The sequence below is a fragment of the Notamacropus eugenii genome, chromosome 2, assembly GCF_028372415.1.
Source record: "Notamacropus eugenii isolate mMacEug1 chromosome 2, mMacEug1.pri_v2, whole genome shotgun sequence".
NCBI lineage: Eukaryota > Metazoa > Chordata > Mammalia > Diprotodontia > Macropodidae > Notamacropus > Notamacropus eugenii.
Window position 1 is genome coordinate 232,880,058 of NC_092873.1, and position 25,134 is coordinate 232,905,191.

At 35.1% G+C, this 25,134-nt stretch overlaps 1 protein-coding gene across 18 annotated transcripts in view; it reads left to right on the forward strand.

Annotated features, from left to right (window-relative positions):
• LOC140526901 (utrophin-like) overlaps positions 1 to 25,134 on the forward strand; it is a 558,532-nt gene that overhangs the window by 292,142 nt on the left and 241,256 nt on the right. For 17 of the 18 annotated variants that reach the window (XR_011974583.1, XM_072643530.1, XM_072643537.1 and 14 more), the window contains 8 exons: positions 7,970 to 8,117; positions 9,277 to 9,455; positions 13,101 to 13,236; positions 14,086 to 14,235; positions 15,748 to 15,823; positions 20,492 to 20,685; positions 22,009 to 22,117; positions 23,990 to 24,189. Coding sequence is in view for 17 of the 18 variants with exons in the window: in XM_072643530.1 (XP_072499631.1) it covers positions 7,970 to 8,117; positions 9,277 to 9,455; positions 13,101 to 13,236; positions 14,086 to 14,235; positions 15,748 to 15,823; positions 20,492 to 20,685; positions 22,009 to 22,117; positions 23,990 to 24,189 (1,192 nt within the window). In the remaining variant the exon portion in view is untranslated. The remainder of the gene's footprint in view (positions 1 to 7,969; positions 8,118 to 9,276; positions 9,456 to 13,100; positions 13,237 to 14,085; positions 14,236 to 15,747; positions 15,824 to 20,491; positions 20,686 to 22,008; positions 22,118 to 23,989; positions 24,190 to 25,134) is intronic. The other variant, XM_072643534.1, reaches the window with a different exon arrangement.

A 25,134-nucleotide genomic window follows, 5' to 3' on the forward strand; every position in this document is an offset into this window, starting at 1 on the left:
ATTTGATCTAACTCTTGAAGGAAGCCAGGGAAACTCAGGTGTGAAGGAACAGTGGCAGAGCATTTCAGTCATGAAGGGTTGCCATTGCAAAGATATGGATGTGAGAGATGGAGTATCATATTCCAGGAACTACAAGAAAGGTATATGCTAGATTATTGCAATAGCCTGCTGGTAGGTTTTGGCTTGGTGCAGGTCTCCCCCAAGTCCTTTCCATCCTCCATTAAGCCACTTAAAGTGATTTTCCTAAAGCTCAGATCTGATTACATCCATCTCCCTGCTCAATCAATTCTGATGACTTCCTATACAAAATGCTTTGTTTGGCATACAAAGTCTTTCATGTCCTAGCCTCCTTGTCTTCCTTTCCAGTCTTATGTTACCTTACTCCCTGACACATAATCTTTGATACTGTGCCACTGGCCGTCTGGCTGTTCCACAAAGAAGACAATCCATTTCTCACCTCTAGCATTCTCTGGCTGTCACCCATCCCTGGAACTCTCTTCTCCCACTGTGATTACTGACCTCCCTGAGTCCCCACTTCTATAGGAAGTCTTCCCTAAAAAAACCCTTGTAATTCCAATGCCTTCTGTCTGTTAATTATTTTCTACTTATCCTGTATATATCTTGCTTGGCATATAGTTGTTTGCATGTTGTCTTCTACCTTTAGTTTATAAACTCCTTGAGGGCAGGGACTATATTTTGCCTCTTTTTGTATCCCCAGAATTTAACGTCATGCCGAGCACCTAGTAGGCACTTAATGAATGCTTGCTGATTGATGGTAGCTTTGGAGAGAGGCTTGGATTAGCTACATAGATTTGGGGATCATCTGTTTCTCGTATCGACTTTTATAATCTTTCCCCTTTCAGTTATTTAGATCATTTAATGGGTTGATTGTATAATAATATTATAGTCAGCCTTAATTGTACAAATTATTACTTAAGCACTTCCTATTTCAAAACTAATAATACATTTCTATGTAGCATGAGAGGAACATTCTAGAGTAAGAAGACCTAGATTTTAACCCTGCTTCTTAACGCTTACCTGTGTAACCATGGGTAAATCAATTATATCTCTGGGTTTCTGTTTTCCTATCTATGAAAAAAATTGGGTGAGATTACAACCTATGAGAAGGTGAAGTAAAGTATGAACTGGGAGGATTGTTTCTAAACATTTTGAGTCATAGTGGATAGAAGACCTGAGTTCAGACATAGTCTCAGACACTTAGGAGTTTGTGACCCCGAGCAAGTGACTTAACCCCATTTGCCTCATTTTCCCCATCTATAAAGTATGCTGGAGAAGAAAAAGGCAAACCACTCTAGTCCCTTTTTCAAGAAAATTCAACTGGTGACACAAAGAGTCAGACATGATTGAAAGGACTGAGAAAGAACGACAATAGCATTTTATGTCCCCAAAAATCTTATTTAGGGATCTTGTTAGAATTTCCTGTGAACATAGTCACATAGAACAGTTGCTCAAGGAGTATTATTTTGTATGAGCTGTGTGCTAGTTCAAAACCATCTGTTTATACCTAAGTTCAGTCTATAGTAAATCTCTTTAGAATGTCAGATATCACTGATAAGGACTTTGAGAAGGCTTGAAAAGTCTCAGGCCTCTTGAGTTTTTGAAGGTCATAACCTTTTTTATTTCAATTAACAAGCATTCACTTTTTCCCCTGCAAATTGAAAAACAAGAGAAAAAAATAAAAATTCTCACAAATTTATAAAGTCATGCAAAATAACAATTTCTGTCTGAAGAATTTATGCAAGATGTTTGCCCATACAGTTGCATGTTAAAATCTAGGAAATTGGCTTCCTTTTTCTTCCTCTTGTACTTTTCATCCTTTGTCAACTGATAATGTTGATTTCTTCTGATTGCTAATGGATCACATTTGGGAGGTTTCTGTAGTATCCCAGGGACCATGTGCTATCTGTATCACGTCATCAATATGCAAGATTATTGGTCAAACCTAACGGTTTTGTTTTGTTTTTTTTAAACTTTTCAGATTTTGTATTGTACCCCTTCCATGACAGTTGGAAAATATCTTCACACTGATGCATGTCTCTGCTTTATGTCTTGCTTTTGATATATAATACTCAAAGTATTCTTCAACCACATTATCTTTATAGTTGAATCTGTCCATGGATTTTTGAATCATCTTTACATTTCCATGGGAGTCAAGATTCTTCCATGGTCAAGGCAATTGCTGTTTTAGAATTTTTTTAAAAAAAGCATGTCAGGATCTTGTATTTTCTGTATTTTTCAGTCAGTTGTTACAGAAGATTTCAGCTGTTGTAGAAATTGCCTACATTATTGATGGCAAACCCAAATAGAAATGGGGACCACTAAAGTGGACATAAGGGCCCTTATGGACCACATTTTGACCTTCCAAGTTATAGTAATGTTTCTTGTTTTATTTTTATTAATTTGAAAAAATAGTTCCAAGTTATGTTTTCATCTGGTTTGGATTGCATTCTGCGGTATTGTTGGTTGCCTGCAGCACCTCTGATCTACGTGATCCTTGCCTGTCCCTCTTTTTATGAAGTATTTCCTTGATATGTCCAAAAATTTTTTATAGAAGATAAAATCAGTCTGTGAATTGGTACTTGTTCTCATTTTTCTGGGTCATTTCCTCTCTTGTCAATAGTACTATTGGTAATTGTTTCCACTCCTTTGAAATCTTCACTTCTTTTTGATACATTGAAAAATAGATTCCTGGTTTGCCTTTAAAATTCTCCATGAAAGGACATCATCTATGTGTGTTTGTTAATTCCTATTCTCAGTAAAGATACATCTTATATAGACAAATAGGGAGGAAAAGAAGAATACCATAAAAGAGACGTTCTCATTTTCATTTTCATAATGTTAACATTACATTTTAACATAATTTTGATTTTTAACATGAGCTTTGTGCGTCTTTCTGGGCAAATCTAATTATTGAGGGAAAAGTAACTTCAATATGGTAATATCATAGTTTACTTTTTAGCATACAAAAAAGGTTAAAATACTTTGCCCTATAGTTGAACAGGATGACTCCTTTACATGTTAAATTTGAGCTCCATTCTGTCTCCCCCTTAAGTTACCTTCCCACAGTTTGAAGCTTAAAGTGTAGACTCAAGCTTCTTGGCCCCTCTGTGCTGTTACTGATAACTTACAAATGTGTACTATATATCTCTTACCTTAAAGCTTCCTCTTCTGCTTTCCTTTTCAACTTATTTATCCCCAAAGCCTTCTACTACTGTTTCTACCTTCCTTCTATTGAACAAGAAGAGGTGATTGTTCCTTTCTCAAGGCAAATTGTCCTGAATGCATAAGTAATTCCATTGTGTCCCATCTTCTCCAACACTGACTCCCTTCTCATCTTTACTCTCTGCTTTTTCTTCAAGGCCCTCCCTTTGCTTGTACTGGCTGCTTACCAACATTCATGTATTTCCCTCATCCTCTGAAGATCCTTACTTTATCCGTCTATCCCTTTTAGCTGTTGTCCCATTTCTTTCTTCCCTTTTATGTCTATCCTTCTTGATATATTGTCCATGTTAGCTGCCCCCACTTTCTTCTCTCTCTCTTCTTAACTCTTTGCAGTCTGAATCCTGACCTTGTCATTTAGCTCCCTCCAGAGTTCCTATTTCTTATCGCCAAATTGGATTTCCTTTCCTCAGTCTGTGTCCTTTTTGACCCCCTCGCTGGGGCTTTGATCCTCTCACTATCTTGTCCTTGATACCCACTTCTCTGCATGCTGTTGTTTTCTAGTTATCCTCCCTGTTTTATCACTCTCATTCAGTCTCATTTGTGCGATCTTCATTTAGCTGATACCCTTAGCTGTGGTAGGTGTCCCACAGGTCTCTGCCCTGGACCTCCTTCTATTGTCTTTCTGTATTGCTTCACTTGATGATCTCATCAGCTCCCGTATATTCAGTGATCATATCTATACTTATTTTTCTCCACTCTCATCTTCAGCTGCTTATTGGATATCTGGAACGAAATGTTTCATAGAGATCTTATAATCAACATGTGTAAAACTCAACTCCTTATCTTCTCCCCCACCTTTCTCACCACCATCTTCTCATTCCCTGATGCTTGAAGTGTAGGATCTCTCCTTGACCCCTCACTTTCTCCTTCCCTCCTTCTGTCATAATTTGTCTCTTGCCAAGGCCTATTGATTTGACCTATGTGATGTCTATTGTAAATGCCCCCTTCTCTCCTAACATTTCCCTTTCTCTGTTGCATACCCTTACCTCATTGCAATACCCTTCCAGTTGGTCTCCCAGCCACAAGTATTCCTCTCCTCCAGTCTATCATGCACTCATTTGATAGAATCAGTCTTCCTTAATGACAGGTCTGATCAGGTCACCACCTCCCTTCTCATCAAATTCAATGGCTCTTTAGTACTTCTGAGGTCAAATACAAAAACCTGTGTTAGTCATTCAAACCTTTCATAATCTCTTTCACTTTTCCAGTCTTCTTATGTTTTATATACCCCTCCCACCATGTACCTGTGATCCTGTGACATTGACCTCTTTGATGCTCTTTGAACAAGAAATTGGTGTTCAACTAGGAGCTTTTCACAGGCTCTTCCCCATGCTTGAAATTTGCTCCTTTTTGCTTTCAGCCTCCTGACTTCTGCTTTCTGTTAGGTCCCCGGTAAAACCCTCTCCTCCCCAGGGTTCCTTTCCTGATTCCTCTTCATTCTAATGACTCCACTCTCTTGATTATCTTCAATTTAACTAACTTGCCTATCTTTTTTTTTTTTTTGTACAGAGTTGTTTGCATGTTTTCTCCCTTGTGTTACAGTAGGATTTCTTGATTTCTAGGACTGTGTTTTGTCTTTTTTGTATCCAAAATACTTAATGTAGCATCTGGCATATAGTAGGCACATAATTCAGGTTCACTAATTTACTGAAATAATTAGGCAAAAGGTCTTTGCCCAAATTTACCTCTCCATGGCTCATCGAGACTGAGATTAGAAGGAACTGCAGTTTGCAATTTTCTTTTCTTTCCGATGGAAAAGGAAGAAAACCCAAATCCTTTCCCATGACAGCAAGAACACAAAGATATTGTCAGTTGCTTCCTCTAAAAGTGCTACCTTGAGTTCCTGGTCAGTAGTTTCACAGTACTGCCTAAATTTGAGATTGGCTCCTCTCAGGGAGAGGGAAAAAGGGTTTTTCTCAGAATATTTTTTAGAGGGAAGTGTTCGTATTTTATATTGCTTGGTATAATCATCTTTTGAGACTGTTGTGTGGGGAATAGAGGCCTTGTCTTGAATGTTGTTAGAACAAGGCTTGGGCTTCATGTCTGCATAATACCAATTGTGAAACAAGTTATAGCCTTATGGAATATTTCAATTACAGAACACCTCAATGTTTCAGACCACTTTCTAATCTTGCAAAACAGTCATTTTTTTGTTTAGAATTTCTTTACTGGGAATACTTTACACCAATGGAAGCAGAAGTTTATGCCAAACAATTAAACAGACAAATCCACTCTCCCCACCCTCCAACTAATAACACAATTTTTTAATAAAAATATAATTTTTTACTTAAAGATAGAAGAAACTTATGGAATCATCATATCATCACCTTCGTTAGAGACTTTGCCACTTACCAGCTGTGTGATCGTTGAGATCATTGATCAACTGACATCAACTCTCTGAGTCTCATTGTCATCCTATGTGTTGAGGGTTGTACTAAATGACCTCCAATGTGCTATCTTTGTCTCAAGTCTGTAATCTCATGTGTACTTTCTTCCTGTTTACGAAGTAATTGAAAGATTTTACAATTCACAGATTTTACAAATTCTATAAGGAGTTGAATTTAATAGGATGAATTAAGCAACTCAGTATACAGGATAGGGAGTACTGGTACATGTGAATCCAGAAAATAGGGATTTTAGTGGCCTTTGTAGCTTCTTTTTAGTTAGCATTATGGTTAGACAGGCAAAAAAAAATCTTAGGTGATTTTTGACCACATTTTTGGAAGCAGAGCATTGCATATGAAGGGAAGCTTTGCTCCTTTTATCTTGGTCAGGCCACATTCTTTATATTATGTTCATTTCTGGCTATTCACTCCAGCTGTGTAGCATTTCTAGAGGATACTGAATAAAGATGAAAGCAGTGCTCTATGAGAAATTGGTTGAAGCACATGATATTTAGCCTATAGTAAGGAGAAATTTAGGGAGTACATGTTTGGATTCAAATATTCAGAGTTATGAAATGAAATGCATTTTGTTTTTCTGCTTTTGTATCTTTACATAGAAGTAGAACCAGTGGGCAGAAGTTATAGGGAGACACATTAAGGAAATACTTTCTCAGAACTGAACTATCCAAAACTAAAATTTGATTTTATTAACGGGATTGTTCAGACAGAGGTTGCCTTGACATATTTGGGATTATTCAGGTATACATTGGACAAGATTGCTTCAGAAAACCCTTCTAAAATTAAGATTCCTGAATTCTTCTTTCATCTAGGAAAACTTTTTAAAATTGATCATAGAAAACGGTCTTAGGTATTCTTTTTTTCATGCATCCTACCAATTAAAGATTTTTCCTTGCCATTTAATTTGAATTTTAGCAGACTGTTAATGTTTTATTAATTATTTGTAGGTTTCCCAGCTTCATATTTTTATTTGCAAACTTGTTTGCACAATTATGTACACTGGATTCCAGATTCACAGATGTAGACCTAGGAGGGAATCTTCCAGACCATCTGATCCAGGTGTCCTGCAGGCTCAGCCCCTCCTTAACCCCCCCATTTGATTGTTGAGGAAAATGAGTCTTATGAAGTTAACGTAACTTGTTTAAGGTCACACCAATAGGAATGTCAGTTACTTGATTACAGCCCACATCTTGGGATTCCAGAGATAGGATTGTTTTCTTCCCCTTGTGCCTTACTTCTTCACAGTAGTCCAGTTGTCCAGAGTTCAGTAATTTAGACATGTTTTCCTTGATGATTGTGATGGTACAGGTGCCCTCAATTCCAATTGGTTCTTAACTAATTCTGTATATTGTAGTGATTTAATAGTGGCTATTGTAGTCTTATCTCCTCTGGGCTACCTGGTGACATTTTGCATATGTTAGAAACCTTTTATTGAGGAAGATCATTTCCACATCTTTTGGCCTTGGAGATGGGATGTTGTCATAGGATAGGTTAATAATGTGCTAGTTAACTACCTCAATAAAACTTTATAATCCTAGTCCATTAAAGCTTTTTGCCATTGTGTGTCTATATCTAGGGCTCTTTGAATATGCCAAAGGACTAGCATTTTGATTCATTTCTCTTTTATATTACACGGTAATTAAAGCTAAATATGCCTTTCTCTGTGTAATGACCTAAATAACATTCCTATTCTTGCTATGTTACAAACCTTAATAGATTCATGATCATAATTACAACGTTTTAGGTATGGGAACAATTGACATTTTTATAGAGTGTAGAATTTGGGTATTTGAGAATTTTAATCATGCCAGATACCGAACAAAACTTTTCGATTATAAGAAAAATGTTTTAAAAGACTCAGTTGATAACTTCAGGGTGAATAAATGTTGGTTTCACCAGGAAAGGGTTCAGAAAGAGAAATCACTGTATGTGTATTATTGCTTTCAGATGGGCCAATTAACATTTTCATATATATTGGCAAATGTTTCCACAGGGTAGCCATTACCTATGCTTACGCTTTGTTTCGTGAACCAGTTTCCCCACCATTTTAGCTCCTGGTAGAATTTTTTGCAAAAATAAATGAAGAAATAAAATGAGGGAGAGAACATGGTTTTAGGGTCCATGGGAGGTATTTCCCTGTGATGTTTTGCTTGCTAACATAGATTAAGCTTTGTTCTTGTTTACTTTTGTAACTCAGTTATTTGATTTTTCAAAATGAATCTAATGTTACACAGTTTTAAGGGTTAATAAAATGATTGGTTCTCATAAAAAGCGATCCCATTTCCAAAATCACTTACCAGTTTTTAAAATTTATTCCCTAAAAGTTTTTTTGATAAAACTGTGGGAGAATGGAGATACTTCCATAGTAACCTCAGTGAATTCAACCAGTGGCTGACGGAAGCTGAAAAGTTACTGACTCATGCCAATACTGAAGATGGTCTCGATCTAGAGAAAGCGAAGCAACATCAGCAGGTAGGGATTGTTTTGTCAGAACAGGATTTGCTGTTCAGATAACTTCCCTTGCGTTTACTGGCTTTTTATGAAATAACTTAAGATTGAGGTTTTAGAAGCATGGAAGTTGTTCTGGTCTTTTTGTCAGTGACAATTTAAACTTGGAATGTGTTTAAGCTTTTTTATAGAGAGGTGTGATAGGGGAACGAACAGCATTTGAATAAAGGTTTTCTCTGCATACTGATATGTAGGAGCTTTTATGGTAGCTACAAGAGTCATTTTTATTTAATATATTTGTGTTTACCAAATTAATTTTCGGTAAATTTTTCCCTGTGAATTTATTTTATAGATGTAAACATTTAAGAGCATCAGTTGTAAATTCATCAACATTTCACTAAATATTATAAAAGAAGGTATTCTTGATTTATAGCCCTCTAATTTAAAAAGGAATACCAGCAAAATCATACTTGAGGCAATTTTTTATAATAATGGTAACAAATTAAATTGTAATTCAAACTATTGTTAAAATTAAAACTTAATTTCTTAAAAGTTGTGCACATGCTTTTAATTCTAAAGGCAGTGATTACTTCACCTGCATTTTTGTTTAGTTATAAACATTTATGTTCCCTCATCATCCTTCGTACTTCTCTCTCTTCCCTTAAGAATTTTTTTATGAATAAGAAATTTGAACCTAGAATTAAATGAAAAATCCCCCCAGCACTTTCCTTTGTCTTTGCATTGTGATATATATAGTTCATTGATACTATGTTATCAGTTTGATCAGAAAGTAATTAATAAAAAAGTCTCATGGAAAACAGACATGGTTGGAGAAATAGAAGTAAGCCTTTTATTTTCAAGCTGAATATGATTGAGTCTCCCATGTAATCATTTTTCAATGCTTCCTTTTGTAATGGAAAGTTTTCCTTGAATGTTATTTTCTTCTTAGTTAATAAAATGAAAACAATCTGAATTATCTCTAAAAGTACATTTATTCTTTCATTTGAAATTCCCTTGACTTGCTCTAAAAGAGCTAAATAATGAAGATATGTTTTCTGTGTTTATCTTCCCATTTATTGGTTTCTGCATATAATATTAATGCCATAATACATATGTGTGCTGAGAGTTTCAAAACCGTTTGATCTAACATTAGAATTTATCTTGGCTTTTTCATCTGTGGCAGAAACTTGAAGAGGAAGTTAACATCCACATGTGTATGTTTTCACCCCTGCTTCGAACTGGGAGCATCATCATCCCCAAACTCTCCAACCCAACCGAAGCATGCCTCCTGGATGAAAAGATGGCAGAGCTCTGTGATCGCTGGAATGCAGTTTCAAGAGAAGTGTATGATAGAAAACTTAGGTATCTCAGCCATAACTGTGCAGGCTCTTCAAAATTGCATTCTATGGAAAATCCTTTAGAAAACAAGATGAAGGAGTTTGATTTTCTTGTCCTCCATTGGTAGAAAATTTTCTGACACTTACGTTATGTGTATCTGCATTTTCCCTCAGTGTCATGATAAGTTCATTTTTGCTTTTGAATTTTTTTTTACCTTAATGAACATCAATCCTCCCTTTCATCTGTACTTGCTAAAGGTAGATTGTTTAAGGAAGTCTAGCCATTCCCAGTGTCTAATTTTTATTATGCAAGTGCCATAAATGTGACACTTTCCCCAAAATATGTGAAATTGAAAATACTAATTGTAAGTGGTCTCTTAGTACTTATTTTACAAATGTGATATTCTGTAATTGATTGAGAGATGAGATCCATGTTCAATTTCTTGTGAAGCTTGTTAGGAATTACAGGAACATCTCCTCAGACTGGGCAGACCCTTAAGAGATCATCTAGTTCAGACTCTTCATTTTGTAGATGATAAAACTAAGACTGAGATTCCTCAAATCCAAGGTTCCCTTTCCCTTTCCCTTTCCCTGTCTCCCTCCCTCTCTCTCTCTCTCTCTCTCGCTCTCGCTCGCTCTCTCTCTCTCTCTCTCTCTCTCTCTCTCTCTCTCTCTCTCTCTCTCTCTGTCTCTCTCTCTCTCTCTGTCTCCCATACACACACACACACACACACACACACACACACACACACACTTGTGCATACATGCATGTTATTTTCTTTAGAGGGTCTAGAATTGTTTGCAAGCAGCAAGGTGTGTCATAAGGAGGGTTAGGTCGTCTCCAGACATCGCTTTCTTTTGGAAAATAACTTAATTCAGCTTTCGTTCTACGGCAAAAATTCTTAAGAAAGATTTTCTCTTTCAAATCTTGTTGGAGTCAGAAAAATGGGGGAATCACAAATTCTTTGGAGACATAGATGGTGGTGAGGGGGCTGTGCCTAAATTTCTAGCAGTTGTCTTGAAAACAAATGCCAACTTTCCAGCTGAAAAGCCATCCTCGTTGGCCTAGAGTACATAGGAGCAAGTCCACTGGAAATTATCCTTATACGTATTCTCTCTTAAGGTTTAATTTTTAATTAAGCTGTAGAATTTTAACTGGCAAAAGACTTTTTTGTTCAAATTCTTCCTTGTCCAAGACATGTAGCTTAATACTATCGACCTTTCAGACAGTGGAAGTTTTAAAACAAGAGTCCCAATTTGAAAATCTGAGAGATGTGCATGCTTATCCATTTTAACTGTGTAGATGAAATATCAATTAATGAAACTGACTTTCATGTGCTGAGATATTTTGTAATAAGTTCATGAGGATCAACTAATTAATGAGTAGTTTTCCATTTCAGTCAAATAAGTATTTTTTTAAGTTCCCTATTTACTATATATCATATAGTCTGCCAGAAGCTGGAATTAGAAAGATAAACATCAGGGGAAAACATCCTAGGAAAACGTAAATCAATTCAAGTTATACACAAAGAAAATACCAGGAAATTTGGGACGGGCCAGAGAAGTATTAACAGCTAGGATAAACAGGAAAGGCCTCATGGAGGAGGTGGCACTTCAACAATACTTTATTGACTATTAACATTCTGTCTAGATTGGATCTTTTTTCTTTGATAATTCTTTAATGAGTAATTGAAAACTCTTTGGGCCCAAGTATCCTAGACCCTGTTCTCTAATCATAACAGAAAGATGAACAAAAGACCATACCTGGTGCATGATTTATCCACGGTATTTAAGGAATCCATAATTTTTCCAGTGTGACTATTTCCTTCACTGTTGTAGATCCCAAGCCTTTAGTACTTTAGAAAATGACTTAATGAATTTTAATTCCTCCTGCCCCATCCAGATCATCTGATGGCTAGCCTTTTTCTAATGAACTTCTTTGAATTAGCTAGTTATGTCTTGGAAAAGACAGGTGGAGTCCATCCTAGAAGTCTTTCCAACTTGAATAGTACATTGAAATATTCAGCTTCCTCCTTCCACCCCTCTATCACCAATACAAACAAATGTTTTCCTTTTGGCGGGATCATTAACCGTTATTTGCAGAAATGCACTCTAAATTTTATTTCAAATGGCTTGCTGCGTGTCCTTTGTTCTTTAAGAGGACCATGATGTCAGGGAGATGATGCCATGACATGCAAGTGAATTGGATTTGAGTGAGGGTGGCTTGTGCAAAGTCACCAATCTGTTTCACATCCAGGAGTCATCTGAGTTCAGTGTCCAGAAATAAATCAGGACAAGTGGAGGTGGTTCAGGAATTTCCTAGGAATTCCAATTGATAAATTTTGTAGAGTGGATATCACTGAAGTAACACTACTCATTCTTTCGCATGTCAAAATGATAATGAATTATATACCTTTTTCTATTTTTACAAATGAAATATTTGATTTACTCAATTTGTTTTTACTTTTATGTCATGATGTCAAGATGTTAACCCATCTTAGGTTGTTTATCACTGTTTGTTATCTATGAACTTTTCTGATCCATAACAAATTTTTGATTCAACAGTCAACTATTGTGGAGGACTGAAAGTTAAATGCTTACATAGTTAAACACCACTTTGTTTCTTGTACAGGATTCTAAATCATCTAGATTTCTATATCTAAGCAAAGTCTGTATGCTATCTAGGTAAAATTAGATAGCATGCATTGTTTATGAATAGATATCCCATGACTGTTTATGGCTATCTTATAATGTCATTACCCAGGAAGTGTTAACTCCAGTTTATTTACAAGAATTTCGAGGAGGGCAATTTGAAGTGTCATAGAAATGTAAATACTTTAAAAAATTATTGATAAAATGGCTAAAAAGAAGTTCCTGGCCAAATCTGTCTTTCACAGTAGGAAATATATTGTGTTTCTTTGAAGTTCTTTTTGAATTTATAGGTCTATTTTTGTATACTTATGTATATAAACTTTATAAACATTCATTATTTTCTTGCTACTAAAGGGATTATTTGTTGATGCAATTTCATATATAGATGTCTATATGTAGATATCTATAATATATCTATTTCTATATACATACACGTTCTCCATGTTACGTATATCTATGTGGGTATACACATACACACAACAAAACAAATGTATACACAGTGGTTAGAAAACCATTCTTATAATCAGACCTTGGTTCAAGTTTTCCCTCTACCAATATACCGACTCTATATCTGTCATAAGCAAATCTCTTCCTCTTTGTGCCTTGACTATTTTTTCCTTTTCAATTAAAATTTTTAAAAAGTTCCATTCCTTATTATTATTTATATCATTACTTTGTTTTTTAAAATTAATTTGTGCATTTTGCAAGGATATTATCAAATTATTAAATACTAAGTTATACCTTTGGTTTCCCTCTATGTACAAAAAAAGCGAAATTTTCTTTTGCATGGCTCATATAACTATAGCTTTGAGAGAGAAGATGAAAATGAGGGAAGGGCAAGATTGTATCATGCATGATACAGTATTTTAAAATACTAATTCACTAATTTTGAACCCATTTAAACAGATGTTCTATCTGTTGTTAATAAGAATGAATTGACATTTTTTACCTGATCTGCATACAGTATTATATCAAACTAGTTTGTTTGCTCAATATTTTTCAATAATGATTTTTCTAGTCTTGAAACAAAAAATGAGGCGATAGTGAAATACAGAAAAACGATGACTGAAACTTTTCGCTGGGTATCAGAGGTTGAAAATGCCTTGGAATTGACATCCTCATCTGAAATGGAAAATAGTGTCCAAGAACTAAAGGCAAGTTATAGAATATCCTTGTTTTTGTACCTTGGGGTTTAAATGCAAGAATTGGAATAATGTTGCAGGAGAATTGGGATTAAAAAAATCTCCTCTTTGAAGGTAAAAAAACATTAAAATAGGTTTTTAAAGGGATATTACATCGCATTTATAAGGTTAGCTCTGAGAAGGGGCAATAAGTAATACTTGAAGTCATACTTTCAGAAGATTCTGTTAGCATAAGAATTATTGCTTGACACTGTCATTTCAATAGTTGAAGCAGAATCCTGATATTTTTGCATCATATAATGGTTTCATATCATATAAAGGCGTGGTCCTTCTGTGTTAAGATCCTGCTGCCTAGTGAAATGTATTCATTGAATTGTTCACGTAGCTTATTGAATGTGTTGTAGGATTAGTACTTCCTGGCACTTTTTACCCTTAAATATCATGGCCGTGTTGCATCATTACACTTGGCTTTATTACACTTTGATTCTTAATTACTGCTTTGTAATTCTGTTCCTTAAAATATTTTCATTTGCATTGTTCCAAATTAGTCCCATGACATGTGTAGAAAAAACTAGAGGCATTATTTGTTCTATATTCTCTTTAAGTGTGTTTTTATATAAATTGAAGTATGTATTGCTGTTTTCTTAGAGATTATTTGCCACGTAAAAAACTTCATTCCACATGAAATTATTTTCAGGGATTGTTAACTATTATTTCCCGTTAGATTGTAGTATGTTTACGCATGAACGTTTTAAATGCCAAATCCATGATTTAAAGACAAGGGTTTTTCATGTCATTCTACTAATGCTGGTGTGGCTGTGTGTTGCCATTTTAACCAAAGCTCTCTTCTGCCCCCTTTAGGACTTAACCCAGCACATGGATGTACAAAAGGAAAATCTTCGGTGGTTGAACGAAAATATCCTTTCGCTACTTGCATTGGAAGACTTCAGTATGAATGAAGGAAAATTCATTTCTGCCAATTTAAGAACTCTGAATATCAAGTGGGATAAGGTATGCCTGAAATGCTTTGCACATTGCATGTCCCCAATCAATATTTGTGGATGTGATTTGATTATTATAAGAATGATATCCTTGTAATATTCTATTTTACCTTTAAAGATGCCCTCCCCCATTTTTCTTTGTGAGTGCCTCTTATGTTAATGGGATATAGTGAAATATTGATTTGCTTATCTTAAAAATAGGGATCAATGTTTTCGGGGCATTTTGCTTAATAGATTGGGATGTTGTGAATTCGATGAAATAATGAATATTAATGTTACTTGAGACAAACCAGACAGAACTGGCTTGAAACTGTTATTTTGTTCCCAGAAAAGTATAGCTTCCTATATAGAACTTGAGTATCACATAAGAAAGAGAAACTCTACCAAGTGTTTCCCAAGGGCCTTTTTGGCATCTACTAGTAGGAGAACTCCAGTGCCACCATCCTTCAGGGCAGTCCCTTCCGATTTTGGCACTGCAATTATGATGAGGTTTTTCTTCATTTTGAGTCACTCTTTCCTTCTGCACTTCTAACCATTGACCCTAGTTCTGACTTCTTAATAAGGGCAAAACAAATCTAATCTATCACACAGAAGTGTGATAATTCTGCTTAAGATAACTGTCATGTGGTCATTAAGAGGCAGCTAGTTGGTGCAACAGAGTTCTAGTCTATAAGTCTGTGAGACCTGTGTGGAAATCTAGCCTCAGACACTTAGTAACTGACCATGGGCAAGTCACTTCAGCTCTGTCTGCACCATTTTTCTCAACTATCAAATGGAGGTAATACTAATACCTACCACTAGGGGTGTTGTGGAGCTCAAGTGAGAGAATATTTGTAAAAAACTTAGCAAATTGCGTGGCTTATATTAAGCATGTAATAAATACTTGTTTCTTCCCTTCTCTTCCCTCTTTGCCCTCATTTTCCCTTCCATTTTCTCCTTTTTCTCTCCCCTCTTCCCCATTCTTTCCCTTCTCCCCTTGCCTTCCCTTTCCCCTTACCATCTTTCATTCCTTTCTATGACTAGGCATAGAAGAATACAATATTTTATCACTCCCATTCGTGTGTAACAATTTTTATTTTGGTTATGCACAGACATTTCTTAGTTTTTGATAATAAAACTAAATGAAAATTATGTATTTTTTGGAAATAGGAGTTACTGTTATTTTGAATTATTTTAATTTGTAAGGTATTTTTAAAAAGCATGCTCTTCCCTTTCTTATTTAGCTAATTAAGTGAATTAAAATGTACAATGGAGAATGAAAAAGAGTCATACATAGTGAAGTATGAATCAGTTCTTTTTATATTAAAGGAGAGAAGGCCCACTTCAATAAAGCCATAGATCCATGTGTACTGATGGCTTTAAGTTCTGTATGTTAATAGCAAACATAATTTCTTGATATTCTAGTTAGAATAATAGAAAAATATTCAGTTTGAATATAATTTGGACTTTAAAATCATCTTCATTCTGTGGGGAGTAATATTTTCTCTTATATTTCTTTCCCTCTCTGTGTATGAAATTATAGGTGGAGAGGGATATCCTTTGCACCCTGGAGGAGAGACCCTTGGATGTTTCAGAGCCCCATCCTTCAACAGCCTCTGGTAAATAAGGGAAAACTTGATACCTTAATTTTGTTTAATTTTATGTGGAACTTTCATCTTTCTAATTATTTCTCTGTAAAGCCATTCTTCTAAGAGAGTTTTAAATGTAATGTTTCCTATTCATTTTTTAAAAAGTACAATTTGAATGTGTTATTTTCTTTTGGGGTTTAGCAGATAAATATCTTTTTTAAAAAATCCTGCTAGTTGAGTGAATAAAGAGCACTAGAGTAGAACAGTTAATACTAGCTTTATGAATATTTAAATGAGACTGGGATGATAGTTTCTCATGTTAAATATTTGCCTTTTCATGTTGCTAACTCAAACAACATAGTCATAATTCCTTTTTTGGCTTTGTAAACTGGCTCCCAGGGAAGCTCAGTCATTTGCTAAAGATTACATAGTTAATATATAGCAGTATTTAACCTAGGTAAAAAGTATTTTACTTTAGCACCACAACATACCGCCCCACCCAGACTGCATTGTTTTCTCATTAGTAGGATGATTTTGAGGTGGAAAAGAATTAAAAGATATACTTATTCCACTCAAAGAGCTCATACATTTTTTTGGGGGGAAGACACACAATTCCAGCATGAATCACTTGAAATTAGGCAGTTTTCATATAAATTGTCAATTATGCTTTGTAGATTCCTTCAGTTATTAATATTTTCAGTAGACATACCTTCTCTATTTTTTTTATATCACAAAATGTATATATTCTTATTGTCAAAGTGTAGCTTATATTTAGGATTTGCCTCTATGATTCTGTCACTTTGAGGGTTTTCCTCCACCATTTTTGAGTCAGCATGGTACAGTGGAGGGAAGACTTACTCTGAAGTGAGAACATTTGGATTCAGTTTCCTTCTCTGACCCTTAACTATCCTAGATGATCTTTCTGTCACTCAACAATCCTTGATCTTCCTTTCATCATTAGTGAAATGGGGAGATTACTTCTAAGTAGATCTATGATCCTATGAGTAAAATGGGCCACTGCTCTGTAGGTAAAACTCTTTGCTGCCTTGGTCACTGAGAGGTTCAACAGTTTGTCCATTTTCACTAGTGAGTGTCAGTGGCAACACTTGAACCCAGGGTGGTTCTAAATCCAAGCCTGGCCCCTTAATCCACTATGCAGTGTTAGAGAGCTAATGTGTTCTTTTTTACCTCCATTTTAATTTCAAAAAATCAGAGGTAGAATCTGGTAAAGGGTTTAACCGACAACATTTTTCATCAATGGGCAAGGGATTTTACACTTTAATTAAGCACTTACTATGTGCTAGACACTAGGATCATTGCTTCATAGATATTTTAGTTTGATCTCATTTGATTGTCACAGCAGCCCTGGGAAGTAGGTCTGTTATCCTCAGTGTTTTCTATAGTTAAGGCAGCTGAGGCAGATAGAGAATTGGTGACTTGTTCAAGGTCACACAAGTATTAAGTGCATGAGACTAGATTTGAACTCAGATATTTCCAGTACCCTGCCCAGTGCTCTATCCACTCAGCCACCAAATGCTATGGTTATTCACCTAGTGTCAAAATACTTTATCATTCTGGCATGAGAATAAACTAATTATATCTATACATTTATAGATATCTATATATCTATAGATATATGTATGCATGCCCACATATATGTAGTTGTATGTACGTGTGGTTGGCTTTTTGTATATGAGAAAATACTACATTATTATATGTGTATCCCATTTTTTTTTTTTTTAGTATTTTCTCCTTGACCTGGGAACAAATTTTTTATTCTTTTTTTTTTCATTTTTTAATGTTTAACAATCACTGCCATACAATTGAGATTTTATCCCCTCCCCACCTATACCCCACTACCCCCCTCCCTCCCCACGACTGCATACAATTCTGTATAGGTTCTATATATAATTTCCTATTGAGTGTATTTTCACTATAGTCATGCTATGTTGTCAGACTAAAATAAATGAAAGAAATCATATAACAAATCAAAACATGATACACAAAAACTTACACATACACAAACATGATTTGCTACATTTTGCTAATGACTTCCATATTTCTTTCTCTAAATGTGAAAGGCATTTTGCCTTGAGAACCACCATTGGGATTTTTTTTTTTAAGAAGTTCTTGTGTTACTACGAAATTCCAAGTCTACCAGAAAAAACTCTCACACACTGTGGTCATTGCTGTGCACAAAGTTCTCCTGGTTCTGCTCCTTTCACTCAGCACCAGGTCATATAAGTCCTTCCAGGCCTCTCTGAAGTCTTCTTGTTCATCATTTCTTATGGCACAATAGTACTCCATTACATTCATATACCATAATTTATTCAGCCATTCCCCAATTGATGGACATCCCCTTGACTTCCAGTTTTTGGCAACTACAAAAAGTGCTGCTACAAATATTTTTGTACATGTGTGACCCCTTCCCATTTTTATGATCTCTTGGGGATATAGTCCTAGTAGCGATATTGCTGGGTCAAAGGGTATGCACATTTTTGTAGCCCTTTGGGCATAGTTCCAAATTGCTCTCCAGAATGGTTGGATGTGCTCGCAGCTCCACCAACAATGAGTTAGTGTTCCAACTCTCCCACATCCTCTCCAGCATTTATCATTTTCTTGTTCTGTCATGTTTGCCAATCTTATAGGTGTGATGTGGTACCTCAGAGTTGTTTTGATTTGCATCTCTCTAATCAATAGTGATTTAGAGCATTTTTTCATATGATTATAGATATCTTTAATTTCTTCTTCTGAAAATTGCCTGTTCATATCCTTTGACTATTTATCAATTGGGGAATGACTTGTATGATTATACATTTGAGTCAGTTCTCTATATATTCTAGAAATGAGGCCTTTATCCCTGAGCTTAGCTGTAAAAATTCTTTCCCAATTTACTACATCCCTCCGGATTTTGGTTGCATTGGGTTTGGTTGTGCAAAAACTTCTCAGTTTAATGTAATCAAAGTTATCCATCTTGCATTTCCTAATTCTTTCTATCTCTCCTTTAGTAAAAAATTCTTCCCTTCTCCATAGATCTGATAAATACACTATTCCTTGCTTCTCCAGTTTATTCATGGTATCAATCTTTATACCTAAATAATGTGTGTATTCCATTTTAAGAATTACCTTAATATGTACAAATATGGAGTTTACATGGATAAATTAGGGGTGATTGGCCCTCATTTTATATAGGTTCTTGATTATATAGGAGGATTCATATCTACCCAGTTATACTTTAGAGTTTTTTTGGAAATACACATGACTTTATTTGAACACATCTCTGAATGATCTGTATCAGCATGAACCTAGGACCCATGAGGTCATTCACTTCATAACCAAATCTATTATATGCCAGTGAATGGAACATAGGGGAGAAAAATTTTTTCCCAGGTTCACAGATGGTATGCAGTTGAAAGAAATCTTTGTAAAGGCAATAATTAAATGACATTTACCCTTATATAGTAAAACACAGACTTCTAACAACATTCTTCTGGTCTTTCACGCTCAATGGTTCTATCCAGTTACATTTTATACACTGTGCCCTGCCTTAAAATAATTGATATGTAAGGTACGTTATAACAAAATTGTTTTGGAAAACTAACTTAAATTTACATAGTGTTTTGACAGTAATAAAACACTTTCTTTTAAATTACCTGCTAGCTATGTAGCATTTCTATTATGAAACCTATTTTGCAGAAGAAAAAACTTAATGCTCCCAACCATTATATATATTTATATACCCACAATTATATGAGCTGGAAGAGTCGGAAGAATGTAAATTGAGGAAGATTTATATTAGTAGAAAACCAAGAGAAGTGATATAATAAAAGCAACACTGTAAAGGCATATATATTTGCAAAACTGTGGAGCTATGATCAATATAGTTGATATAATTCATGACTCCAGTATACCAATGATGTACTATCCTTTGATAGAGAGGTAATGGGTTTAGGGTAAAGAATAAGACATAAATACTTTTGTATATATCCAATGCTTGATTATGCATATTTTACAAGAATTTTTTTTCTTTCCTTTTTTTCCTTAATGACATGGAAAGTGTGAAGGAAAAAAAATACACCTCTAGTAAAAAAATAGAGAACTGGGGTGGAGGTGTTTTTACAGATGTGGAATGGCATTCTCTTTCAAATGATTTCATCATATTGGTTTTACTTCATTTTTTTTTTTAAGAGAACTTTTTTAGAGTGGGGATAATTTGAAAATGTTTATAACATTAAAACAAAATGAATTAATAGAATAAAAAATACGTTGGAGCTGAGAAAATCTGAATTTCCGAATTTCAGGTCTTCTGAATTTCTCACCAGCGATAATTCCAGTAAATCACATTGTTCCTCAAAAGTGGTATAACATTTCTCTTAGAATTTATATTTTTTGCTGAATTCTTTCCTTCTAAAAAAATCCTACATCCCACATACTTCAAATATCCTTATTTTATAGATGAGTAAATATGATTTGCCCCAAGTCACGGTACTAATAGGTACCAGAGTTGGGACTTGAACACAGGTCTATAAAAGCCTTATCTCTCCAGTTCTAATGCATATTACAAAGTGAATATGAATTAATAGATGACTAGTATATAAAATGGAGATTTTCTTTATTAAAATTCTCAGCATTTTGTTTGAAAGATTAAAAGAAATCAGTAGCAAAATCTCTTCTGGATCTATTTGTATTTCTTTTTAGATTATCCTGCCACCTCCGAAGTTACTGGTGAGACACAGTCATCTCTAGAACCAGAACTTTCCTCGCTTCCGGATCTAGAAAAAACTGCGACAGAACTAGCTGAATGGCTTATATTGATTGAACAAATGCTGAGGTCCAGCGTTGTCACTGTTGGAAATGCAGAAGAGATCAAAGAGACAATTGAACGTATGAAAGTAAGTATGTGGTGTAAAGTTGAATGCCAGAATTATAAAAGCTGATAAGACTGACCTAAAATGTCTCCATTTCATTTGTGGTGCTAACTGTGGGAATGTAAAATTTAGAAAGCTTTGACAACAAGGAAGAAGAAATCTTCCCACTTAAAACAATTGAGTTTCATAAAATCCATGTTAACCCAGTTAGGTTTTAGATGCACCCATGGATTCATCTGCTGATATATGAATGGCTCAAATGAACATTCATCTCTTAGATACTTATTTGCAAGGTACTGCCTATCTTGAAGATATGAACGTGTTCCCTACCCTCAATATTAAAACCTGGTGTTTAGTTTCTAGCAAACTACACACTAGTTGAGTCTGGAGTGTTTTCCTACCTGCGATACACAATAGATCGTAAATGTGTGTTGAATGTAGTCATCCAAGGTCATTGTATTTCTAGAATTTCATGAAACTTGGATTGAATTTCAAGATTAAATTTTTACATTCTAATTCAGAGAGACTGTTTTACTTAAGCATAAGACTTTTGTGGGTAGGCTGATATTTGAAAAATGGAAATTTTTTCTTTGGAAAATAGTTAATAGTGTATTAGTATTCTGTGTTGTAGTACCGTCTTCCTGCTCCAGCATTACCTCAGTTCTTTTACCAGCCATTGGTAAAAACCTTATACTGTAGTCCATATTTTGTTTTTATGATCATTATTCTTGAAACATGAATTGTTCTCTGATTTCATCTTCTTTTCTTTCAGGATTTATCAGTTTTATAGAGAACAAAATCAGGACACTTATCAGTGTTAAATGGTACAAAGGCTTCTGAAGCAGCAGTTCATCATCGATGTGTAATTAATCTACAGTTCAGAAGCTCATTGATACACTTGCACTCTTTAATCACCTTAATAATGCTTGGTCAATCTTGTTTTTTGTTCTTTCTTTAGCAGTACTGGGAGAGTCATCTTAATCACATACGTGGATCTAGATAAGTTGCAGACTGTCTTTCTGGAAAAAAGTCATTAGATTCCTTAGCATTGTTTTTATTAAACTAATATTTGTGCTATATTATAATACATAGGGACTGTTTTAGAGTGAGTTTCATTACCTGGGAGTTTCCTGTACCAAGGAAACCACCGGTCTGGGATATTGGCACCTTCTTAGGTAGCCCTAGCGACTTGCCCAGAGCACTGCTTGACTGCCCTAGGATCCAATAGCCCAGGAGGAGTCAGAGGCAGCTGGAACTTCTGCCTTGCTGACTTTTGGGGTCAGCCCTCTCTCCATTGTTCCCTAATGACTCTCAGTACAAAATGTAATATAATTTCTTTTTCATTAGATTACAAAGGCTGACTTAGAGCAGCGCCACTCCCAATTGGATCGTATTTTTACGTTAGCGCAAAATTTGAAGAATAAAACAGATATAAAAACAGCCATCACAGAAAGACGTAAGTCTCTTACAGCTATCTGTCATCGTCTGTCCTCACTTTGTAAACTGTGAATTTCTTCACTTAGTAAATCCTACTAATATGTGTGTATGTAACATATATGGATAATGTAAATCTTTGTATGTGTGTGTATACACATCTGTCTATAGATATACACACATGCACACACATTACACATGATACATATATACAAACACATTTTTATTTGGGTTTTCACTTATTTATGTATAGTACATTTCTTTATATTTTAGTTTTGTCCTTATAATTGAGACTGTATAATATTCTTTTTATGAGTATTTATTTCCCTCAGTGTCAAGTACCAAATCACTTTTGCTTATGTGAATTCTTAATGTCTTTCTTTTGAGTTGTATACTGGTATGTCTCCCCAAGGCTCACTTGGATGCTTCTTCAGGTCATGGAGGTGAACCAGTGTCCTTTTCTCTTGAACTTTCTATGCTTAGCAAAGGAATCTCCTGAAAACAAAGAAAAAATTTTAAGTCTCCAAAATTCTTTTGACACACACAAGCAGAAGAACCCTTATTTTTCAAAATTACAAATTTAATGTTCAGAAGGATTTCTTTTGCTCGTGTTGCATCATCAGTGTTAGGAGGTCGTAGTTCACTGGAGGCACTTGGAGCATGGCCCTGTGGATAGAATACATGTGCCTTATGTAGCCCAGCTACATTGGAAGAGACTCATCACCACATTGTCTGCAACAGGATGCATTCTTCTTCTATAGCAACTCTCTTGTCTCCTCTGCATTGAGTGGTTGTGAGCTGGATCAGTGCAGAAACAATACTGGTGTCAGTATCAATCTTTGAATATCAAAATGTACTGATTTAAAGCAGGCGTTGATTTTCACTTCATGAAGAGTACCTTGGATCATTAGAGATTATAATTACTTACACTTTAGGTTTATTTTATTCCCATTTATTTTTAAGCAACCAAGAAAATAAAGACAGGGCCACAGGAAAGTGCTGCTATAACTTAAGTATCACTCTTGAGCCTCATGTCACTGATGGGACTGAAGTCAATTGTTTTAAAGGGTCTGTTAAGATTGTGGATTAAGGTAGCAGTCAGTTAATTGGCAAAGTTAATTTACCAAGTAAATCCTTGTAGCCTTAAAGAATCTTTGTATCTCTCGACTTAGTTTTATCACTTACATGGTAGATTCAGCCAATTTTCTTTTTGTTTTATATTCCTTTGAGCTATAGAATGCTGGAACAACATAACTTTTGACTGCTCTTTAATATTGCGGCCACCCCCCACTCCCACCCCCTTCTTTACCCTGCTTGCATGTGCCTTTTTGTGACCTATCTCTACTGTTCTGCTTTGTACTTTTGTCTGTCTTGTGAATCCCTCTAAAACCTCCTCCTCAATGGTGTCATCCCATCCATTGTCATCACTTGTTTTAAGAACCAAGAATGACCTCCTTTTCTATTTTCATTTCAGTACTTCATTTACAAAATTCCTAGATCCTGCCTTCCCACATTAAGTGTAAAGCCAAGTAGGGGTATTTTTTTTTAACAGGGATCTATCGACTTCTTACTATTCCTTGATTGGTTTAGTTTAGCTTGGAGTTGATTATTGCTTTTTCAGTGATTACCTTGCTGTGTACTGTTACCCTCTAATTTTAGATTTGTATTTTCAACAGTTTGTAATGTCAGCAGTTAAGATGATGCTGTTCTGTCCTTCTCTCCCTTTTAGGGACATTTCTTACAATTTACCTATATAGGCATGTTGGATTCCTCTCTTGGATCGAACTAGAAATCTTTTTGTTTTATTTGCCAGATTTCAAACATAAATCAGTTTATCACTGATGCTCAGTTCATATTAATTTTGAGGTCTAATTTTTTGCATTGCTTCCCGTAGTAAATGAAGTGAAAATTCAGTGGGCCAGCACTGAATTTGGTGTGAACTCAAGGCAAGAGCGGCTGCAAAACATGCTTATCGACTCTGAACGTTGGAGAGATTTAAATAGACAAGTCGAAGAACTTGTAACAGAATACAAAGCCAAACTACTTAGTATCTCAGAAGAGGAACCGCTTGTGAAGCAAATTTCTCAGAACAAAGTAGGATTTACCAGATTGTTTGCATTTCTTTTTCTCCATTGAAATTTCATTTTGTTTGTTTCCTATGAAGTCTTTTTGTATTTAGAGTTCTGTGAGATATACACATATTTAAATTGTGTACTGCATTTTCATTATACATCAGATACATGTGAAGATTTATTGTGTACACACATCCAAAGAGAATCCTTTTTTTAGGGCTTCTTTGGTGAGTTAATGCCAAAAAATGTTTAACGCTTAAAGAAAAAAATCCATCATTTTGTGCAATTTGTCATTGTGGAAAAGAGGGCTAGACTTGAAAACCATAGAGACCTGTGTTCTATACCTGTTGCTCACACTTCATCAGTTTTTCTATAATTATGGACCTTGTGTGTTAAAAAATTTGAGCATAATGGGATCTTTTACATTTATCATATTTTGACTTTTAATTTATATTTGCCTCCCATGGCAAAGGAGACAGAGATGGATTTCCATACACATTTTTTGTATTTAGCTTATGTTGACTCCATACTGAATTATTTTAGTTTTGTGATCCTTCTCTTTCCCCATTCTCTTGAAAAGTCTCCAAAAGAATGCAATCCCTGGATAATTCATTTGTGAAATATGATTAAAACATTAAGGCATTAGATAATAAGTATAATGAATGCAATTTAGTGTAATGCAGTCTAATCATCAGTAGAGTTGTTTTGTTTCCATTGCTTTAATTGGATACATGCGTTACAATTGAAAGGAGCGAAATCTGTGATTGGTAAAAGATTTTGTTTCTTTTTGTATCCCCAGTGCTTTCATCCATTGCCTAACCCCTAGTGGGTACTTCATGAATGTTGGTTCGTTAATTGATTTTAAAGTAGGGAAACAAAAGTCCACTTATAGTCAGTGTCTGTAGTTTATCATTAGTGTTTTACCAAATCTCAAAGCCTATTTGATGGCCACCTGTTTGCTAACTCT